This window comes from Scyliorhinus canicula, chromosome 18 (genome assembly GCF_902713615.1).
Source record: "Scyliorhinus canicula chromosome 18, sScyCan1.1, whole genome shotgun sequence".
NCBI lineage: Eukaryota > Metazoa > Chordata > Chondrichthyes > Carcharhiniformes > Scyliorhinidae > Scyliorhinus > Scyliorhinus canicula.
In genome coordinates this window covers 81,214,444-81,231,384 of record NC_052163.1, presented here as the reverse complement: position 1 = coordinate 81,231,384, position 16,941 = coordinate 81,214,444, and the positions used below count along the sequence as shown (strand labels likewise).

The 16,941-nt window shown below is 46.3% G+C and overlaps 1 protein-coding gene across 7 annotated transcripts in view; it reads right to left on the bottom strand.

Annotated features, from left to right (window-relative positions):
- Positions 1–16,941, bottom strand: part of LOC119953744 (zinc finger and BTB domain-containing protein 7A-like) — a 249,991-nt gene that overhangs the window by 62,449 nt on the left and 170,601 nt on the right. Inside the window, exon 1 of one of the 7 annotated variants that reach the window (XM_038778317.1) lies at positions 7,761–7,878. The exons of 5 other annotated variants lie outside the window; for them this stretch is intronic. In XM_038778317.1, coding sequence (XP_038634245.1) covers positions 7,761–7,828 — 68 coding nt within the window. In that variant the 5' untranslated portion in view covers positions 7,829–7,878. Of the gene's footprint in view, positions 1–7,311; positions 7,377–7,760; positions 7,879–16,941 lie in introns of those variants that run through there. One more of the 7 variants, XM_038778321.1, reaches the window with a different exon arrangement.

Genomic DNA, 16,941 nt, shown 5'->3' with positions numbered 1-16,941 from the left:
CAGTCCCAATTATAAGTACTTTTAAATCTTTTAAACAAGATGGCAGCTGAAATACTGTTCCCAAAAGGTGCAGTACCAGCAGTGCATGAGATGCAAATAATGTTGTTGCTCCAAGGTCGCTCCACAACCTTGTTAAGTCTCAGGCCTTGGCTGTTGTCCCTCTCTAACTCTGGCCTCTGTAGTGGTCCCCTTGCCACTGGTTGTGGCAGAGCTGTGTGCCATCTTTGTATAGTAACCTCTTGTACTAGCTCCCTAATTCACCTTAAAACCTACCATATATACGTGTGTAAAAGACAATCGTTTTTTAAAAAAAAATTAATTTAGAGTACCCAATTTGTTTTCCAATTAAGGGGCAATTTAGCATGGCCAATTCACCTACACTGCAAATCTTTGGCTTGTGAAACCCATGCAGACACGGGGAGAATATGCAAACTCCACACAGAAGAGTGACCCGGGCTGGGATTAAACCCGGGTCCTCAGCGCCGTAGGCAGCAGTGCTAACCATTGGGCCACTGTGCTGCCCTGTAACGGCCAATCTTGCTTTAAAGTCATCCCCATGATTTTTGTTTGAAAGAAAATCGTAGTTTTTCATTTATCGCAGGTAAAATTTGATGCCATTTTCTCCTGAAAATTTCAGAACCAAAGTCTAAATTCTACAATCACATCAAATACCTTAATTCGCTATTCATTAAAAAAATTACACTCAACTATATTTCCTCCAGTTCTTTCTTGTCAATTAAGATAGGAATAAATATTGTGATTTTTGGAGGGTAGAAAACCGACAGCAAACTCGGAAACAGGACGAAAGCAACAAAAGCAAACATGAGCATCCATGCCTTGTGTACTCCACCATTGCCCTCAGCCTTCCTGGGGTTGGAAGCCTCGGGCCTTGCCAATCAGGCTCTTCCAAATGTCGATTCAGTGTAATTCCCCTGCACCAAGGGCTAGGTCAAAGGCTCGGGGACATCAGTGCGATATTTTCAAATGGTATGATCCTTTCTCTTGCATTGAAACCACAGGCTCTCTCTCCAGAGATTTGGGTGGGTGGGGGGTTTGCTCCTTAGCAGAGAGACAGAAAGTGAGTGAGTGCATGAATGAGTGCCATACCCAGACAGACACGATAGGTGTGGACAACATTCAAAAATAAATTTAGAGTACCCAATTCATTTTTCCAATTGAGGGGCAATTTAGCATGGCCAATCCACCTACCCTGCACATCTTTGGGTTGTGGGGGTGAAACCCACGCAAACACGGGGAGAATGTGCAAACTCCACACGGACAGTGACCCAGGGCTGGGATTGAACCTGGGACCTCAGCGCTGTGAGGCAGAGGTGCTAGCCACTGCGCCACCGTGCTGCCTGTGTGGATACCCTTCTTCCATTACCTTGCGGATTCTTTTGAGAGCCAGTTTAAGTATGTAGTGTGGGTGTTTTAGTTGAAAGTAAGCCCCTTGAAAAGATTACCTATGCAAAAATTGATCCCTTAAACCTTTGCCGTAAAAAAAATGGTTTTTGAACTTCAACTCTTACGTTGGTGTAGAAAAGTATATTTTTGAACAATATCAGTCACTCCTAAATTCTATCACACTCCCCCATGAGGCATCTTGATTTTTTTCATTCCGATAGAAATGCAAATTGTTCCTTCATGCACATTATGTAAAGGGGAGAAGCTACTGAAATAAACATAGTCATTATACAAGAATGACATTGAGTTTACAGAGATGTACTCTCAAATCACTGGATGAACAAGATTGGAAGATGGTTCTAAAGCAAGGCTTTTCTGCGAGAGAATTTTTTAAAATGCACCGCCCTCTAAAAGACAATTATGTTTTTACACTTATCCTGTATCTGATGGAATCACGTTATTTACTACTCATTTCAGTTTCCATTTGCCATACTTTCCAGCTATCGTTTATTTGTCTAGCGCAGTATAACAGTTGTTGATCTTTGCCCTGCATTACCTTGGGAACAGAGAGTGTGGGAGTGGGGGGTAAAGGCTTAGCATAATAAAAGTGTGCCTATTGCACATCAGAGTCTAAAGTATTTCAATCTGCTTTGCTAATGTGCCAATTTCATCAAACAGAGCCCACAGATTCTCAAAGTGACCAAGGGCTCTATCTGTGTAGGAAACACACAAGTGACTCTTACAACTGCTGCGTGGGTAAGAAAGGTGCTGCCTGGGTGGTACTGCGGTCACCCCACCTCGTTTAAACTTCAGTGTGTAGTTGGATTTGCTGATCCTTGCTGGGATACCAGTCAGAGAGCTGCAATTGGCTTTTCACTGAGCCCGAGGCAAAAATGAAAAGTGAGCTGGGTCGCTCATTCCTAATTATTTCCCAGTAACCCCTGATGGACTGTGGGTGTCTATGTTCTTGCTTAATGTTGTTTTTGTGTACACCAATTCAAGCACCCAATGTCGTCATCAAGCACAGGCCCAGGTAAGGTACTACAGCACAAAGCTCTTGATTCTCAGAACAACCCGAGAAGGGCATCTCCTACTGCTTCTCGTATTTCTCACACCAACAATCCTGTGAAAGACTGAGTGTCAAATAACAGAACGTTTTATACTATAGACTTGTGCCCACCAGGAGTTGGAGTTAAAGTTTGGACCTATGATTACCAAAGCTCTCCACCATTAAGTTTTCCTCATATCATGCCTGGGTCTGTGGGCGACTTTTAAAAACTAAACGCCACTAAGTTTTCCTCATATCATGCCTGGGTCGGTTGGCGACTTTTAAAAAACTAAATCAGTCTTGTGATATGGGTGTCATCAAGGTCAATTTTATTGCCCATCCCTAGCTGCCCTCGAGAAGGCGAGATGAGCCACCTTGAATCACTGCATTCTGTGAGGTGAACCTACTGCCACAGTGCTGCCAGATAGGGAGGAGTTTGAAGCAGAAACAAGGAAGGAACAGCAATACGTTTCCAAGTCAGGATAGTTTATGGCTGGGACATGATGTTGCCCTGTAACTGCTGTTCTCGTCTTCTTCCTGGTTGGTAGACACCATGTCACCAATACTTTTCACTGTACCTAGGTACACGTGACAATAAACAAATCCAATCCAATGTCTTTTGGGTGTTGATTGCTCTGATTAGTCAAAAACTGCATCATTGTGGTAACATGTCCAGCAATTCCGAGTTCCTATGAAACTGCTAAAGATTTGGGCCCTCTCCGTCAGCAACACACCCACACACACAAATACCCTGCCAATAGTCTGTCTGGTCTAGCAGACCAGCTATGAGGAACGAGATGGTTGTTGATACACTCCAGCATGAAATAGATTCCTCGGCGAAAACACACAGGTGAGCAACCTTCCCACCTCTTGGAAAGTAATGAATTGAAATTACCATCGGAGTTGTCAACTCCTAGGTCTTTTTACGTGACAGCATTGCACATTTAGAGGTCTACAAAATTATGAGGGGCATAGACTGGGTGGATAGATGGAGGCTTTTTCCCAGGGTAGAGGGGCCAATTATTAGCGGGCATAGATTATCATAGAATTTACAGTGCAGAAGGAGGCCATTCGGCCCATCGAGGCTGCACCGGCTCTTGGAAAGAGCACCCTACCCAAGGTCAACACCTCCACCCTATCCCCATAACCCAGTAACCCCACCCAACACCAAGGGCAATTTTGAACACTAAGGGCAATTTATCATGGCCAATCCACCTAATCTGCACATTTTTGGACTGTGGGAGGAAACCGGAGTACCCGGAGGAAACCCACGCACACACGGGGAGGGTGTGCAGGCTCCGCACAGACAGTGACCCAAGCCGGAATCGAACCTGGGACCCTGGAGCTGTGAAGCAACTGTGCTATCCACAATGCTACCGTAAGGTGCGAGGGGCAAGGTTTAGAGGAGATGTACGAGGCAAATTTTTTCATACCAAGGGTAGTGGGTGTCTGGAACCAGCTGCCGGAGGAGGTGGTGGAAGCAGGGAGGCTAGTGACATTAAAGGGGCAACTTGACAAATACATGAATAGGATGGGAAGAGAGGGATATGGACCCCGGAAGTGTAGAAGATTTTATTTTATATGTCCGCATGGTCGGCACAGGCTTGGAGGGCTGAAGGGCCTGTTGCTGTGCTGTACTTTTCTTTGTTCTTCGTTCTTATTTCCACTTGTTGGAAAAACTAGAACCAGAGGACACCATCTTAGACTAAAGGGACGATACTTTAAAACAGAGATGAGGAGGAATTTCTTCAGCCAGAGGGTGATGAATCTGTGGAACTCTTTGCCGCAGAAGGCTGTGGAGGCAAATTCACCGAGTGTCTTTAAGACAGAGCTAGATAGGTTCTTGATTAATAAGGGGATCAGGGGTTATGGGGAGGAGGCAGGAGAATGGGGATGAGAAAATATCAGCCATGATTGAATGGCGTAGCAGACTCGATGGGCCGAGTGGCCTAATTCTGCTCCTATGTCTTATGGTCTTATTTCCTGGATATTCAGAAGGTATTCCAAATATTGCTGGTAACAAGCATTACATACTATTATGTTCACCTGGTTACACTGACATATGAAGTCCACCTCTCTCTCCTTCTCTCCCATCATGGTTCCAACTCGGACAGATGAACATTGAACTTAATCTTCCTCAACCCAATAATGCCCTGGTTTACATGGAGATAATATCATGCATAATTTGCATCTTCTTTCATTGTAGCCCTACATCTTTCCCAAGTATATATGCAATTCAATATCAAATTTCTTTTTGCACATTATTGCGAATCAGCTTCCATCACCTTTTCAGACACTGAACCCCAATCAAATCTCTCTACTTGTCAAAATAATATCTTCATCTCGCCTCTGCCTCTTTTGGGAATTACCTTAAATCAGTGCCCTCTGGTTACCAATCCTCCAGCTACTAGAAAAGTTTTTTCCGAATTACTTCAGAATTTTGAACACCTCTTAAATTTCCGTTGAACCGGGCAGCACGGTGGCACAGTGGTTAGCATTGCTGCCTACGGCGCTGAGGACCCGGGTTTGAATCCCAGCCCTGGGTCACTGTCTGTGTGGAGTTTGAACCTTCTCCCCGTGTCTGCGTCGGTTTCGCCCCCACAACCCAAAAGATGTGCAGGTTAGGTGGATTGGCCACGCTAAATTGCCCCATAATTGGAAAAAATAATTGGGTACTCTAAATTTAAAAAAAAAAGGAAAAAAAAAAATTTCTGTTGAACTTTCACTCCTTGAAGGACATTCCCAGTTCTTCTATGTAACATATATCATTGTGGTAAATCTCCACAGCAATCTTACCAAGGCCTTGACATCCTTCTTGTGGTGCCTAGAGGGCGGCACGATGGCAGTGGTTAGCACTGCTGCCTATGGCGCTGAGGGCCCGGATTCAATCCCAGTCCCAGGTCACTGTCTGTGTGGAGTTTGCATATTCTCCCCGTGTCTGCTTGGGTTTCGTCCCCACAACCCAAATACGTGCATGTTAGGTGGATTGGCCACGCTAAATTGCTCCTTAATTGGTAATGATAAATGGGTACTATAAATTTATTTTTTAAAAGGTGGTGCCTAAAATTGGCCTCAATATTTCAGCTGAGATATAACCTGTCATGGACTTCATAGAAACAAGTCTTTTGGCTTAACAGGGCCGCCTCCCACTATGCTTCATCTAACCCTATTGGCATATCCTTCTTTTCCCTTGTCTGGGAGTTCCAGCAATTTTAGTAAAGGTTCAGACAAAACTGGATCAATGGGAAACTCTCCTCTAGTTAGAATCATATCTAGCACAAAAGGTCAGTCATCTCAGCTCCAAGACGGCTACAGAAGCTCCTCAGGGTTGTTTCCTAGGCCCAGCCATCTTCAGCTGATTCAACAATGATCCTCCTTCCATCATAAGGTCAGAAGTAGGGATGCTCGACGATTGCACAATGTTCAGCATCATTTGCAACACCTCAAACAATAAAGCAGAAGGGCAGCACGGTGGCCTAGTGGTTAGCACAACCGCCTCACGGCGCTGAGGTCCCAGGTTCGATCCCGGCTCTGGGTCACTGTCCGTGTGGAGTTTGCACATTCTCCCCGTGTCTGCGTGGGTTTCGCCCCCACAACCCAAAAATGTGCAGAGTAGGTGGATTGGCCACGCTAAATTGCCCCTTAATGGGAAAAAATAATTGGGTAATCTAAAATTTAAAAAAAAAATTAAATAAACAATAAAGCATGAAGCAGTCCATGCCCAAATGCAGCAAGACCTAGACAATATCCAGGCTTGGGCTGACAAGTGGAGAGTAACATTCGTGCCACACAAGTGCCAGGCAATCATCATCTCCGAGACAATTCAACCATTGGCCCTTGACATCATCTTAATCCCCCATTATCAACATCTTGAGGGTTACCGTTGGCCAGAAACTGAACTAGCCACAGAAATACTGTGGCTACAAGAGCAGGTCAGGGACTAGGAATTCTGCAGTGAGTAACTCACTTCCCGACTCCCCAAAGCCCATCATCCAAAAGACAAGGAGGGCGAGAGTATATTCTCCCCTTGCAGCTCCAACAACACTCAAGAAGCTTGACACCATCCAGGCCAAAGCAACACGCTTGATTGGCACCCCATCTACATTCACTCTCTCCGCCACTGACGTGCAGTACGTATCATCTACAAGATGCCCTGCAGAAACACACCAAGGCTCCTTAGTCAGCACTTTCTAAAGTCTAAACCACCACCATCCAGAACAGCAAGGGCAGCAGATACACCACTGCCTGGAAGTTCCACTCCAATCTAGATCCCATCCTAACTTGGAAATATATTGCCATCTTTTCACTGTTGCTTGGTCAAAATCCTGGAACTCCCTCCGGAACAACACTGTGGGTGTACCTACACCATAGGGACTGAAGGTGTTCAAGAAAGCAGCTCACCACCACCTTCCCAAGGGCAATTAAGGATGGGCAGTAAATGCTGGCCTAGCCACATCCCTCGGGTGAATGAAACAAACTCTGCTCACAGGTGTGACTTATGTATTAAACTTGAAAATGATCTAATCAGCAAAAATCGAATGTTAATAGGAGTACCAGTCACAAGGTGAAACATTGTAAAGCAGCTACAATACACTCTGCATCATAATCAAGTAGGCCTCATTAGCCACAATGACCAGGAAATAACTAGTTTCTTTTTAAAAGTGCATGCATTCAAAATCAAAACACCAAGTCCCTAGGACATATCTATAATCATGGCATGCTGACTGGCTCAAGTCTCGGTTTGAACGGTCAGAGTTAGTTTACAAGTTTCTTCTTGGCTTTCAGACCCTGATGGTTTACTGCCAGGCAAAATGTCAATAAACATGCTTGCTTGGGTCTGCACATAATCTAACACTCACCAATCTCTGTCCTTCCCATGAGCATCAGTCTGCCCCAAAACGCAGGGGAGTTCTGCATTTTTACAATTCCCCAGTAATCTCTCCTCCCAAAAGCTGTACACGTCAAAAATAGGGCAACCTCACGTTAGGTTCAGGGGGAGATTAGAACTGCTCCCTCCTTGCTGTTGCAGAGTATGGTGTCGTCCAGAGGCCTCGACTGCGTAAGCTTCCTACACCCCCCCACCCCCCCCTCCTCCGTTCCAACTTTTACTGCACCTGATGAGATGCTGCTTCTGGGACCAACTTGTTTTTGCATTGCTGGCAATTAAGGAACACAAGCTGCTGTGCTTAAAAACCACTGGAACGCTTCCTTGGCACCTGGGAATGCTTAGTTTATGTCAGCTCTTTTTGGTTTCCATCAGGAGGCAGCGAGACTAAATCACAAGCAGCCGCTCAGTGTGGGCACTTACCGGGATAGACAGCCGCCTTTTACACAGACAGCACTTCTTTTTAAAAAGAAACACACACACACACACATCAAATTTCCTGTGGCCTTCTGACATCCAGTTACGTGACTGTAACAGAGGCCCTGGCTCCAATCCAGTGACAACTGCTCACAGAAAAGCGAAAGTGGATGTCAGCGCTGACAGACTACAAGCAGCAGCTCTGACCAGCAGCTTTTCATGGATGACATTCAGTCTCCCTCAACTTCCGGTTTACTAAGCTTGCATGAAATAAAAACCTGTCAGGCAACTTGATCCAGTGCAAATATTTATTTTCTTGAAAAACATTTTGCAGCCCTTTTCCTGGGACTTGAGAGAGAATAAATTGAGCTGTAGATTTGTTTTAATGATTATAGCTATCACCTCGTTTCAATAACCTGCTCATATACCTTCATACTGAGTCCAATATGGATTCCATTCCAGAGTACAACTTTAATGCTGGCATTTGCTCACCTACTCTGGATCTTGGGAGCTTCATTTTGCCAACACCATTTAGAGATCATCCATACTAAGCGTTAGAAGAAAAACTTTTAAAAAAAAAGTATAACCCCAGAACAACTGGAAGATATATATTTTATTTATTAACGTGTCAACCGGACAGCAGGGTGGCACAGTGGTTATCACTGCCACCTCACAACACCAAGGTCCCAGGTTCGATCCCGGCCCTCGGTCACAGTCCGACTGGAGTTTGCACATTCTCCCCGTGTTTGCGTGGGTTTTGCCCCCACAACCCAAAGAAGTGCAGGTTAGCTACGCTAAATTGACCCTTAAAATTGGGGCAGCATGGTAGCCTTGTGGATAGCACAATTGCTTCACAGCTCCAGGGTCCCAGGTTCGATTCCCGGCTTGGGTCACTGTCTGTGCGGAGTCTGCACATCCTCCCCGTGTGTGCATGGGTTTCCTCCGGGTGCTCCGGTTTCCTCCCACAGTCCAAAGATGTGCAGGTTAGGTGGATTGGCCATGATAAATTGCCCTTAGTGTCCAAAATTTCCCTTAGTATTGGGTGGGGTTGCTGAGTTATGGGGATAGGGTGGGGGTGTTGACCTTGGGTAGGGTGCTCTTTCCAAGAGCCGGTGCAGACCCGATGGGCCGAATGGCCTCCTTCTGCACTGTGAATTCTGTGATTAATTGGAAAAAAATTATTGGGTACTCTAAATTAAAAAATAATGTGTCAACCATGGTTCAGTTGGTACTCTTGCCTCAGAGGCAGACGTTTGGCACATTCCAGAGCCTTGGACATAACATTTTGTTTGACACACCAGTGTTGTCTTTTGAACGAGACATTAAACTAAGGCTCATTCTGCCCTCAGTTGGTGTAAAAGATTCCACAACACTTTTTTTGAGCGTAGTGGAATTCTCCATGTGTCCCACCAACATTTATTGTGCAACCAACATCACCAAAACTCAGTTATTCATCACACTGCTGTTTGGGGAATTTGCAGTCACATTTCCTACATTACAACACTGACTACACTTCAATACGTTCTTCACTAGTTGTATCACGGTAGCGCAAGTGGATAGCACTGTGGCGTCACAGCGCCAGGGTCCCAGGTTCGATTCCCCGCTGGGTCACTGTCTGTGCGGAGTTTGCACGTTCTCCCCGTGTCTGCATGGGTTTCCTTCGGGTGCTCCGGTTTCCTCCCATAGTCCAAAGACGTGCAGGTTAGGTGGATTGGCCACGCTAAATTGCCCATAGTGTCCAGAAAGGTTGGGTGGGGTTATTGGGCTGCGGGGATGGGGTGGAAGTGAGGGCTTAATGTGGGTCGGTGCAGACCCGATGGGCTGAATGGCCTCCTTCTGCACTGTATGGTCTATGTAAAGCATTATGGAATGTCTTGATTATGTGAAAAATGAAAATGAAAATCGCTTATTGTCACGAGTAGGCTTCAATGAAGTTACTGTGAAAAGCCCCTAGGCGCCACATACCGGCGCCTGTCCAGGGAGGCTGGTGCTCAGGTTTCTGGAGTAGAAACTGAACCCACAACCTTCGGATTCCGAGATGAGACGGAAGCATAGCTGGTATCGCAACACCATGGTGTCAGTACAAAGGACACAGTGGACAACAGCCCACTGTTCTGATGCTGGTGAGTGGGAACAATGGTTAATTTTTTTTTCCTTTTAAAATTTAGAGTAGTCAATTCATTTTTTACAATTAAGGGGAAATTTAGCGTGGCCAATCCACCTAACCTGCACACCTTTGGGTTGTGGGGGTGAAACCCACGCAAACACGGGGAGGATGTGCAAACTCCACACGGACAGTGACCCGGGGTCAGGATCTAACCTGGGTCCTAAGCGCTGTGAGGCAACAGTGCAAACCACTATGCTGCCTGTGCAGCAATTAAATGACCGAGTGAGCCGGGAGCCCTGACGGCAGGATTCCTGCTGTGAATTAGGAATTTTATTCAATCGGTGTTGTTCAAAACCAACCCTCCCAACTGTCCACATTAAATTTTGCCCAAAATTTAAAGTTCATTATTTTTCCTCAGAACAGGTACCCCTATTGTAGCTGGTTTAGCACACTGGGCTAAATCACTGGCTTTTAAAGCAGACCAAGGCAGGCCAGCAGCAGGGTTCAATTCCCGTACCACCCTCCCTGAACAGGCGCCGGAATGTAGTGACTAGGGGCTTTTCACAGTAACTTCATTGAAGCCTACTCGTGACAATAAGCGATTTTCATTTCATTTTTATATAGAAAGATTTTAATTAATGCCCGTGGCCATCAAATCGCTACTGGCAAGATCAGAGTTCAAGGTGACGTGGCTGCCTGACAGTTCTGCACTTTATGGGAGGTCTCTTTGAGAAATGTCACCCTGTGTAAGCTCTTGAATCTACAGCTGCTTTTATATTTTTGCGGATGAATAACATTCTGGCTGAACACGAGGTAGAACAAATTGCAGTAAATGTGATGGTCCTACAAATTCTAATAATTGCAGTATTTATGTAAATATCTCTTATTTAGCTTACTTCCTCACCATTTCCCCCACCTAGGAGGATTGGCCACACTAAATTGCCCCTGAAGAGGAAAAAAATAATTTAATTTAATCGTGCACTGATATGTCAGGGGCAGCTATCCCACTGTCGAGAGCTGCCAGCCAATCAGCAGCTGGCAACTCTGCACTACGAGCACTGGCACCAGAAGCAGTGGCCATAGCTGGTATTGCAGTGCGGCCTATGCAAAGGGTCGGTGATGGATTCTCCGGAGACAGATGGATGAGGGGTGGTCAACAGCAAGGGCAGGTGAATTGCTTTCTACAGGCTCTGCTTCCCTGATTCCATGACCCACAAATTGGGCACATAGTGCCCGAGAATGAATGCTGCTCCCATCCCTTGAAGGCTGCAGGTAAATGCAAACACAAGTAGGGTTTACTGGGCAGCCTCCCTGATTGGAGAGTCCCCGGCCTGGTTGAACAGCAGCAGCTGCAGGATGTTCATAGATGACAAAATCCTGACAGTGCAGAAGGAGGCTATTTGGCCCATCAAGTCCATGCCGACTCTGAAAAAGCACCTTAACTAGGTTCACTCCCCCTGCCCTATCCCTGAAACTTCACCTAACATGCACATCTTTGGACACTAATGGGCAACGTGAGCATGGCCAAACCACTACCCCAGTCATGATATGCAGACATGAACATAATGAGATACAGACAGGCAGCTAATGAACAGTACATAACCAATCAGCAGGCAGAACACTTGGGGGTGGTTTCCCACTATAAAAGGCACGAGGCACTCACACTCCGCCTCTTTCCACTAGGGACATAGAACATAGAACAGTGCAGCACAGAACAGGCCCTTCTACAGAGTGAGTCCAGTGTATATATCACGTTATGCATACGCCACGTGGCTAAGAGCTAGTCTGGTTCAGTCAGACAGAGTGATCACACTTAGGTTAGCAGAGTTGAACTCAGAGAACTGTGCTGTGTGACAGGTACAATAAATCAAATTGAATTAACTTCAAGTCTGGAGTTTATTTCAGTTATAGCTGCATCCAATTGCTGCCCATGTTATCTCAGTGTGCTTAACACGACAACCCCCACATCTTAGGACTGTGAGAAGTTGGTGCACCCGGAGGAAACGCATGCAGACAAGGGGAGAATGTACAAACTCCATATGGATAGTCACCCGAGGCCAGAATGGACCCTTGGGTCCCTGGTTCTGTGAGGCAGCAGAGCTAACTACTGCACTGCCCCCCTGAGAATGAGGTGGGGGAAGGGGGTGGAAGAGAAGAGAGAGAGGGGAGGTGGGGGGTATTCTTCCACCCAATGGTACAGCATCCCCACATCAAAACTTGCCTCTGGGGCGGGGCATTCAATTCCATTCATTAACTGTGTTTCTCTCAACAGACGTTGTCAGATGTGTTGAGTATTTCCAGCATTTTCTGTTTTATTAGCGGTGGTTAGCACTGCTGCCTACGGTGCAAGAGGACCCGGGTTCGATTCGGGCCCCGGGTCACTGTCCGTGTGGAGTTTGCACATTCTCCGCATGTCTGCGTGGGTTTCACTCCCACAACCCAAAGATGTGCAGGATAGGTGGTTTGGCCATGCTAAAGTGCCCCTTAATTGGAAATAAAATGATTGGGTACTCTAAATTTGCAATAAAAAAATATTGTTTCTATTTCAGATTGCCGGCATCTGCAGTATTTTGCTTTCTTCTGATCGGGGCATTCGTTTTACAACCACTGGGACAATCAAAGTCCATTTTAATTATGAGACTCTGGGATTTTAACAGGCTTTTCAGGTATCAGGGCCGGGATTCTCCCCTACCCGGCGGGGCGGGGGTTCCCGGCGTGTCGGAGTGGCGTGAACCACTCCGCACCTTTAGGGGCCAAGCCCTCACATTGAGGGGCTAGGCCCGTGCCGGAGTGGCTCCCGCTCCGCCGGCTGGCGCGAACGGCCTTTGGCACCCCGCCAGCCGAGGCCGAATGGCCTTCGCCGGCAGGCGGAAGTCCACGCACGCGCCGGTGTGTCAGTGGCTGCTGACGTCATACCGGCGCCAGGGGAGGGGGTCTCTTCCACCCCCGCCATGGTGAAGGCCATGGCGGGGCGGAAGAAAAAGAATGCCCCCCCCGGCGCAGGCCCGCCCGCTGATCAGTGGGCCCCGATCGCGGGCCAGGCCACCGTGGGGGGTCAGATCGCCCCGCCCCCCCCCCCCCCCCCCCCCCCCCACCCCACCAATCCCGCCGGCACCAGAGGTGTTTCGATTCCCGCTGGCGGGAAAGGCCCGTCAGCGGCGGGACTATGGCCCATCGCGGTCTGGAGAATCGCCGCGGGGGCCCGCTGACCGGCGCGGCGCAATTCCCGCCCCCGCCAAATCTCAGGGGGCGGAGAATTCGGGACACGACGGGGGCAGAGAATTCCGCCCCAGATTCTGGAATTTCATCTATTTTCCCTTGAAAACTGTACATCAGTGGCTTTGGTAAGGGAAACCCATTGAGTAGCAATCTTCATTCATTTCTCTCAGCCTTTCTGAGCTCCCGGCAACCACCAGAACTGAAGATGCTGACTAGGGGCATGGACTTACTGTGTGAATGAGTCAAATTTCATTTTCATTACATCAAGGTAAAGTGAAAAATGAAACCTCCATAATGTACAAAGTCACCAATATTCACAGCAATCGGTCAGTAATTTGAAGAGCTCAATGCAGTGTTTATTCCATAGAATTGTGGTATGTCTACTGGTGCTATGCAGGCCTCATTTTACATTAATTTCACAAAGGCCAATGGCCTTGCACCAAAGATGTCTCTGTTCCATCAGTGTCTAGACTTTCCCTGTTACATCATTTAACACAGATATACTTTTAAAGAAGTAGGCTCAACATTCAGCTGTTTTCCAATCTATAAAAACAAAAGATTTTTGTTTAAACCGCTGTTTATTTCCTTGGAACAATATGCTCCTACAAAAAATCCTGGAACAACTAATATTAACTGGGATGTAATAAGTTACAGGTATTAGGCATCGGCACCGACTCACTGCTAGCATTCCCACTTGTAGAATCATAGAATTGACAGTGCAGGAGGCCATCAGCCCATCGGGTCTGCACCAGCCCTTACAAAGAGCACCCTACTCAAGCCCACGTCTCTACCCTATCCCCGTAACCCACACTTAACCTACTTGGACACTAAGGAACAATTTAGCATGGCCAATCTACCTAACCCGCACATCTTTGGACTGTGGAAAGAAACCGGAACACCCGGAGGAAACCCACGCAGATACGGAAAGAACGTGCAGACTCCGCACAGACAGTGACCCAAGCTGGAAATCGAACCTGGGGCCCTGGAGTTGTGAAGCAACTGTGCTAACCCACTATGCTACCATGGTGCCCTTCAGAGGGAGAAGATCAAGTCCCACTCAAGAAACTTGAGCATGGGCAGCAAGTGGTTTGCACTGTTGCCTCACGGCGCCGAGGTCCCAGGTTCGATCCCGGCTCTGGGTCACTGTCCGTGTGGAGTTTGCACATTCCCCCCTTGTTTGCGTGGGTTTCGCCCCACAACCCAAAGATGTGCAGAGTAGGTGGATTGGCCGCTCTAAATTGTCCTTTATTTGGAGCAATTAATTGGGTGCTCCAAGTTTTAAAAAAAAGAAACTGGAGCACATCATTTCAGCCAGGCAGTATTGAGGGAATACTGATAGCGACCCTTTGAGGAACTGTCTTTCAGATGAGAAGTTCACCTGAGGCACCTTCTGCCTCTCAGGAGGATGTAAAAAATTTCATGGCACGATTCAAAGAGCAGCAGCGGAAATCTTCTCGTCAGCCTGACCAAAAATTATCCTCCAATTAAAACCTAAAATAAATGATCTGGTTATTTATTTCATTTGGGGATTGTGGAAGTGTGCAAATTGATTCCCCCCTATTTCCTACATGACATCAGTAACTACATTTCAAAATTACTTAATTAGCTATTCCAAAAGGTGCTATAAAGATGCACATGCTTCCTTTAACGAATGCTGATTTGCAGATTCAGAAAATTCATGTCCAGCTCACGGAGATAGTGGGCAGGATTCTCCGACCCCAGAATCCCAGCTAGTGTGTGTAAAATACACTGGTTCACTGGGACAGATTGGAAGGGAGGATCCATCAGTCGATAGCTGCTCACAACCTGCCCACTTTCCAACTATTCTTCTTGTGGACCCAGGAGCAGATGCAGTTTAATGCAGATTTATCGATCGTGGTATTTTCTACAATGTGCCAGAACTCCATTAAGCTGTGACAGCATTCTACTTTAAAAATTGACAAGAATTGTTCGGACTCGACAGAGACAGTGTGTTAAAATTGTAAAAGACATCCTATTCTCAGAGGGGTGCGGTCACTGTTGCAATGCAAGAAACAGTTAATTTATTCATAGCAAGGTCCCTCAAACAGAAATATGATAATGACCAGCTATTATTTTTTTAAAAAGTGATGTTGATTAAGGAAAATACCAGCTGGAACACGCCTGATATTCCTTGAAATAGTGCCATGGGATCTTTAACATCCATACAAGAGAGTAGATGGAGCCTTGGTTAAGTTGGCAGGATATCGGTGTGCAGAATAATACACCAGCAAAACTGTCTCCCTACAGCACAGGGCTCTGTTAAAACTAGCTCCATACTGTAGAGATTAGTGCCCAATGCAAATATTGTAAAGTAGGGCAGGGGGAAGGTTGGTAGTACATCGAGCTCTCCTGAGATGGGAGTTATTTTTGTTTAAAGAAAATGTATTTGATTATGCAAATCATCTTTTAGAATGCTCTGTGAAAGGAAGCTGTTGGGAATGGGCTGGGTGGGACACGACCATGTTGAACGATCAAATGGGCCTTTTATAGTTGCCACATTATGTTACAGCTAAAAGCATGAACATTTGTGATGTATGATTTAAGGTGGATATGTATTGTGCTCATAGTCCATAATCCAGGAGCTTTGTCAACTTTGCTCCTCCAAACCTACTGGAAGCCTGTTTCGGCAGTACTGGGCACGTTGCTCAATTCCCTGCCAGCCGATATTCTATGTACCTCAGGGAGATCCATGGACTATCTTTCCATAAAGCAAAACAAAAGCTCCCTTTTACAGTAGTAGATTAGGGAAAGACTGAGAACAGACACTAAAGACCATTAAAGGATACATAACATTAAAGATTTAGTAGGCTCTAATGGACATAATGAGGGGCTTTTTATATTTTCGGTTTCCATTACAACAGCTAATATAACTAGATGTGCTTCGGAGTGGATGCAATGCCTCTTGTCGAGTTTGAAAGTCAGCAACGTTCTGCCTAAATTGAAATGGTGACTTTTCTTTAGCTAAAAGAATGCACTTGGCATTTTGCCACTCGTACAAGATTCAAACAAAATGTAGCCCTTTCAAATCCAGCTTATTACAGTTAATGGTGTTACCTCCTAGCTCTGTCTTAATTAGGATCAGCCAAGGCACAGATCAGTAACCGAACAGGTCTTCTTCTTCTGCAGGATTCAGTTCCACTCTGGACAACTGCGCCATTGGGATAATCCCTCAACAAATTTCAACAGACTGAATTCTATGGCCGTTTTGGTAATCAGTGCTTGTGAAAAGGAAAAAAAAAAACAGCAACTCAACAGAGAACCTTTGCAGTAAACCTGTCACAGTCCCAGGAGAAAAAGCACAAGAATTCTCAACATCAACTGGCCACTGAATGACTGGACAGTGTTACCACCATTTACTTCTGTTGTCCATAGTGTTTCTTGCAATGAGGAAAGCACATCCAAAGATATGCAGGTTAGATGGATTGGCCACGCTAAATTGCCCCCTAGTGTCGAAAACGTTAGGTGGGGTTACAGGGAAAGTTTGTGGGCGTGGGCTTTGGCCGGGTGCTCTTTCGGAGGGTCAGTGCAGACTCAATGGGCTGCCTTCTGCACTATGGGGATTCACATTAGTCCTGGCTGCCTTCTGCACTGTGGGGATTCACATTAGTCCTGGCATAACTGAATAACAGAGGTAACTAGTATAAATGCAACAAGTACAGGTAACCAAAAACTCAAGGGCAATTTAGCGTGGCCAATCCACCTAACCTGCACCTCTTTGGGTTGTGGGGATGAAACCCACGCAGACATGGGGAGAATGTGCAAACTCCACATGGACAGTGACCCAGGGCCGGGATTCGCACCCGGGTCCTCAGCGCTGTAGTATCAGTGCTAACCACTGCG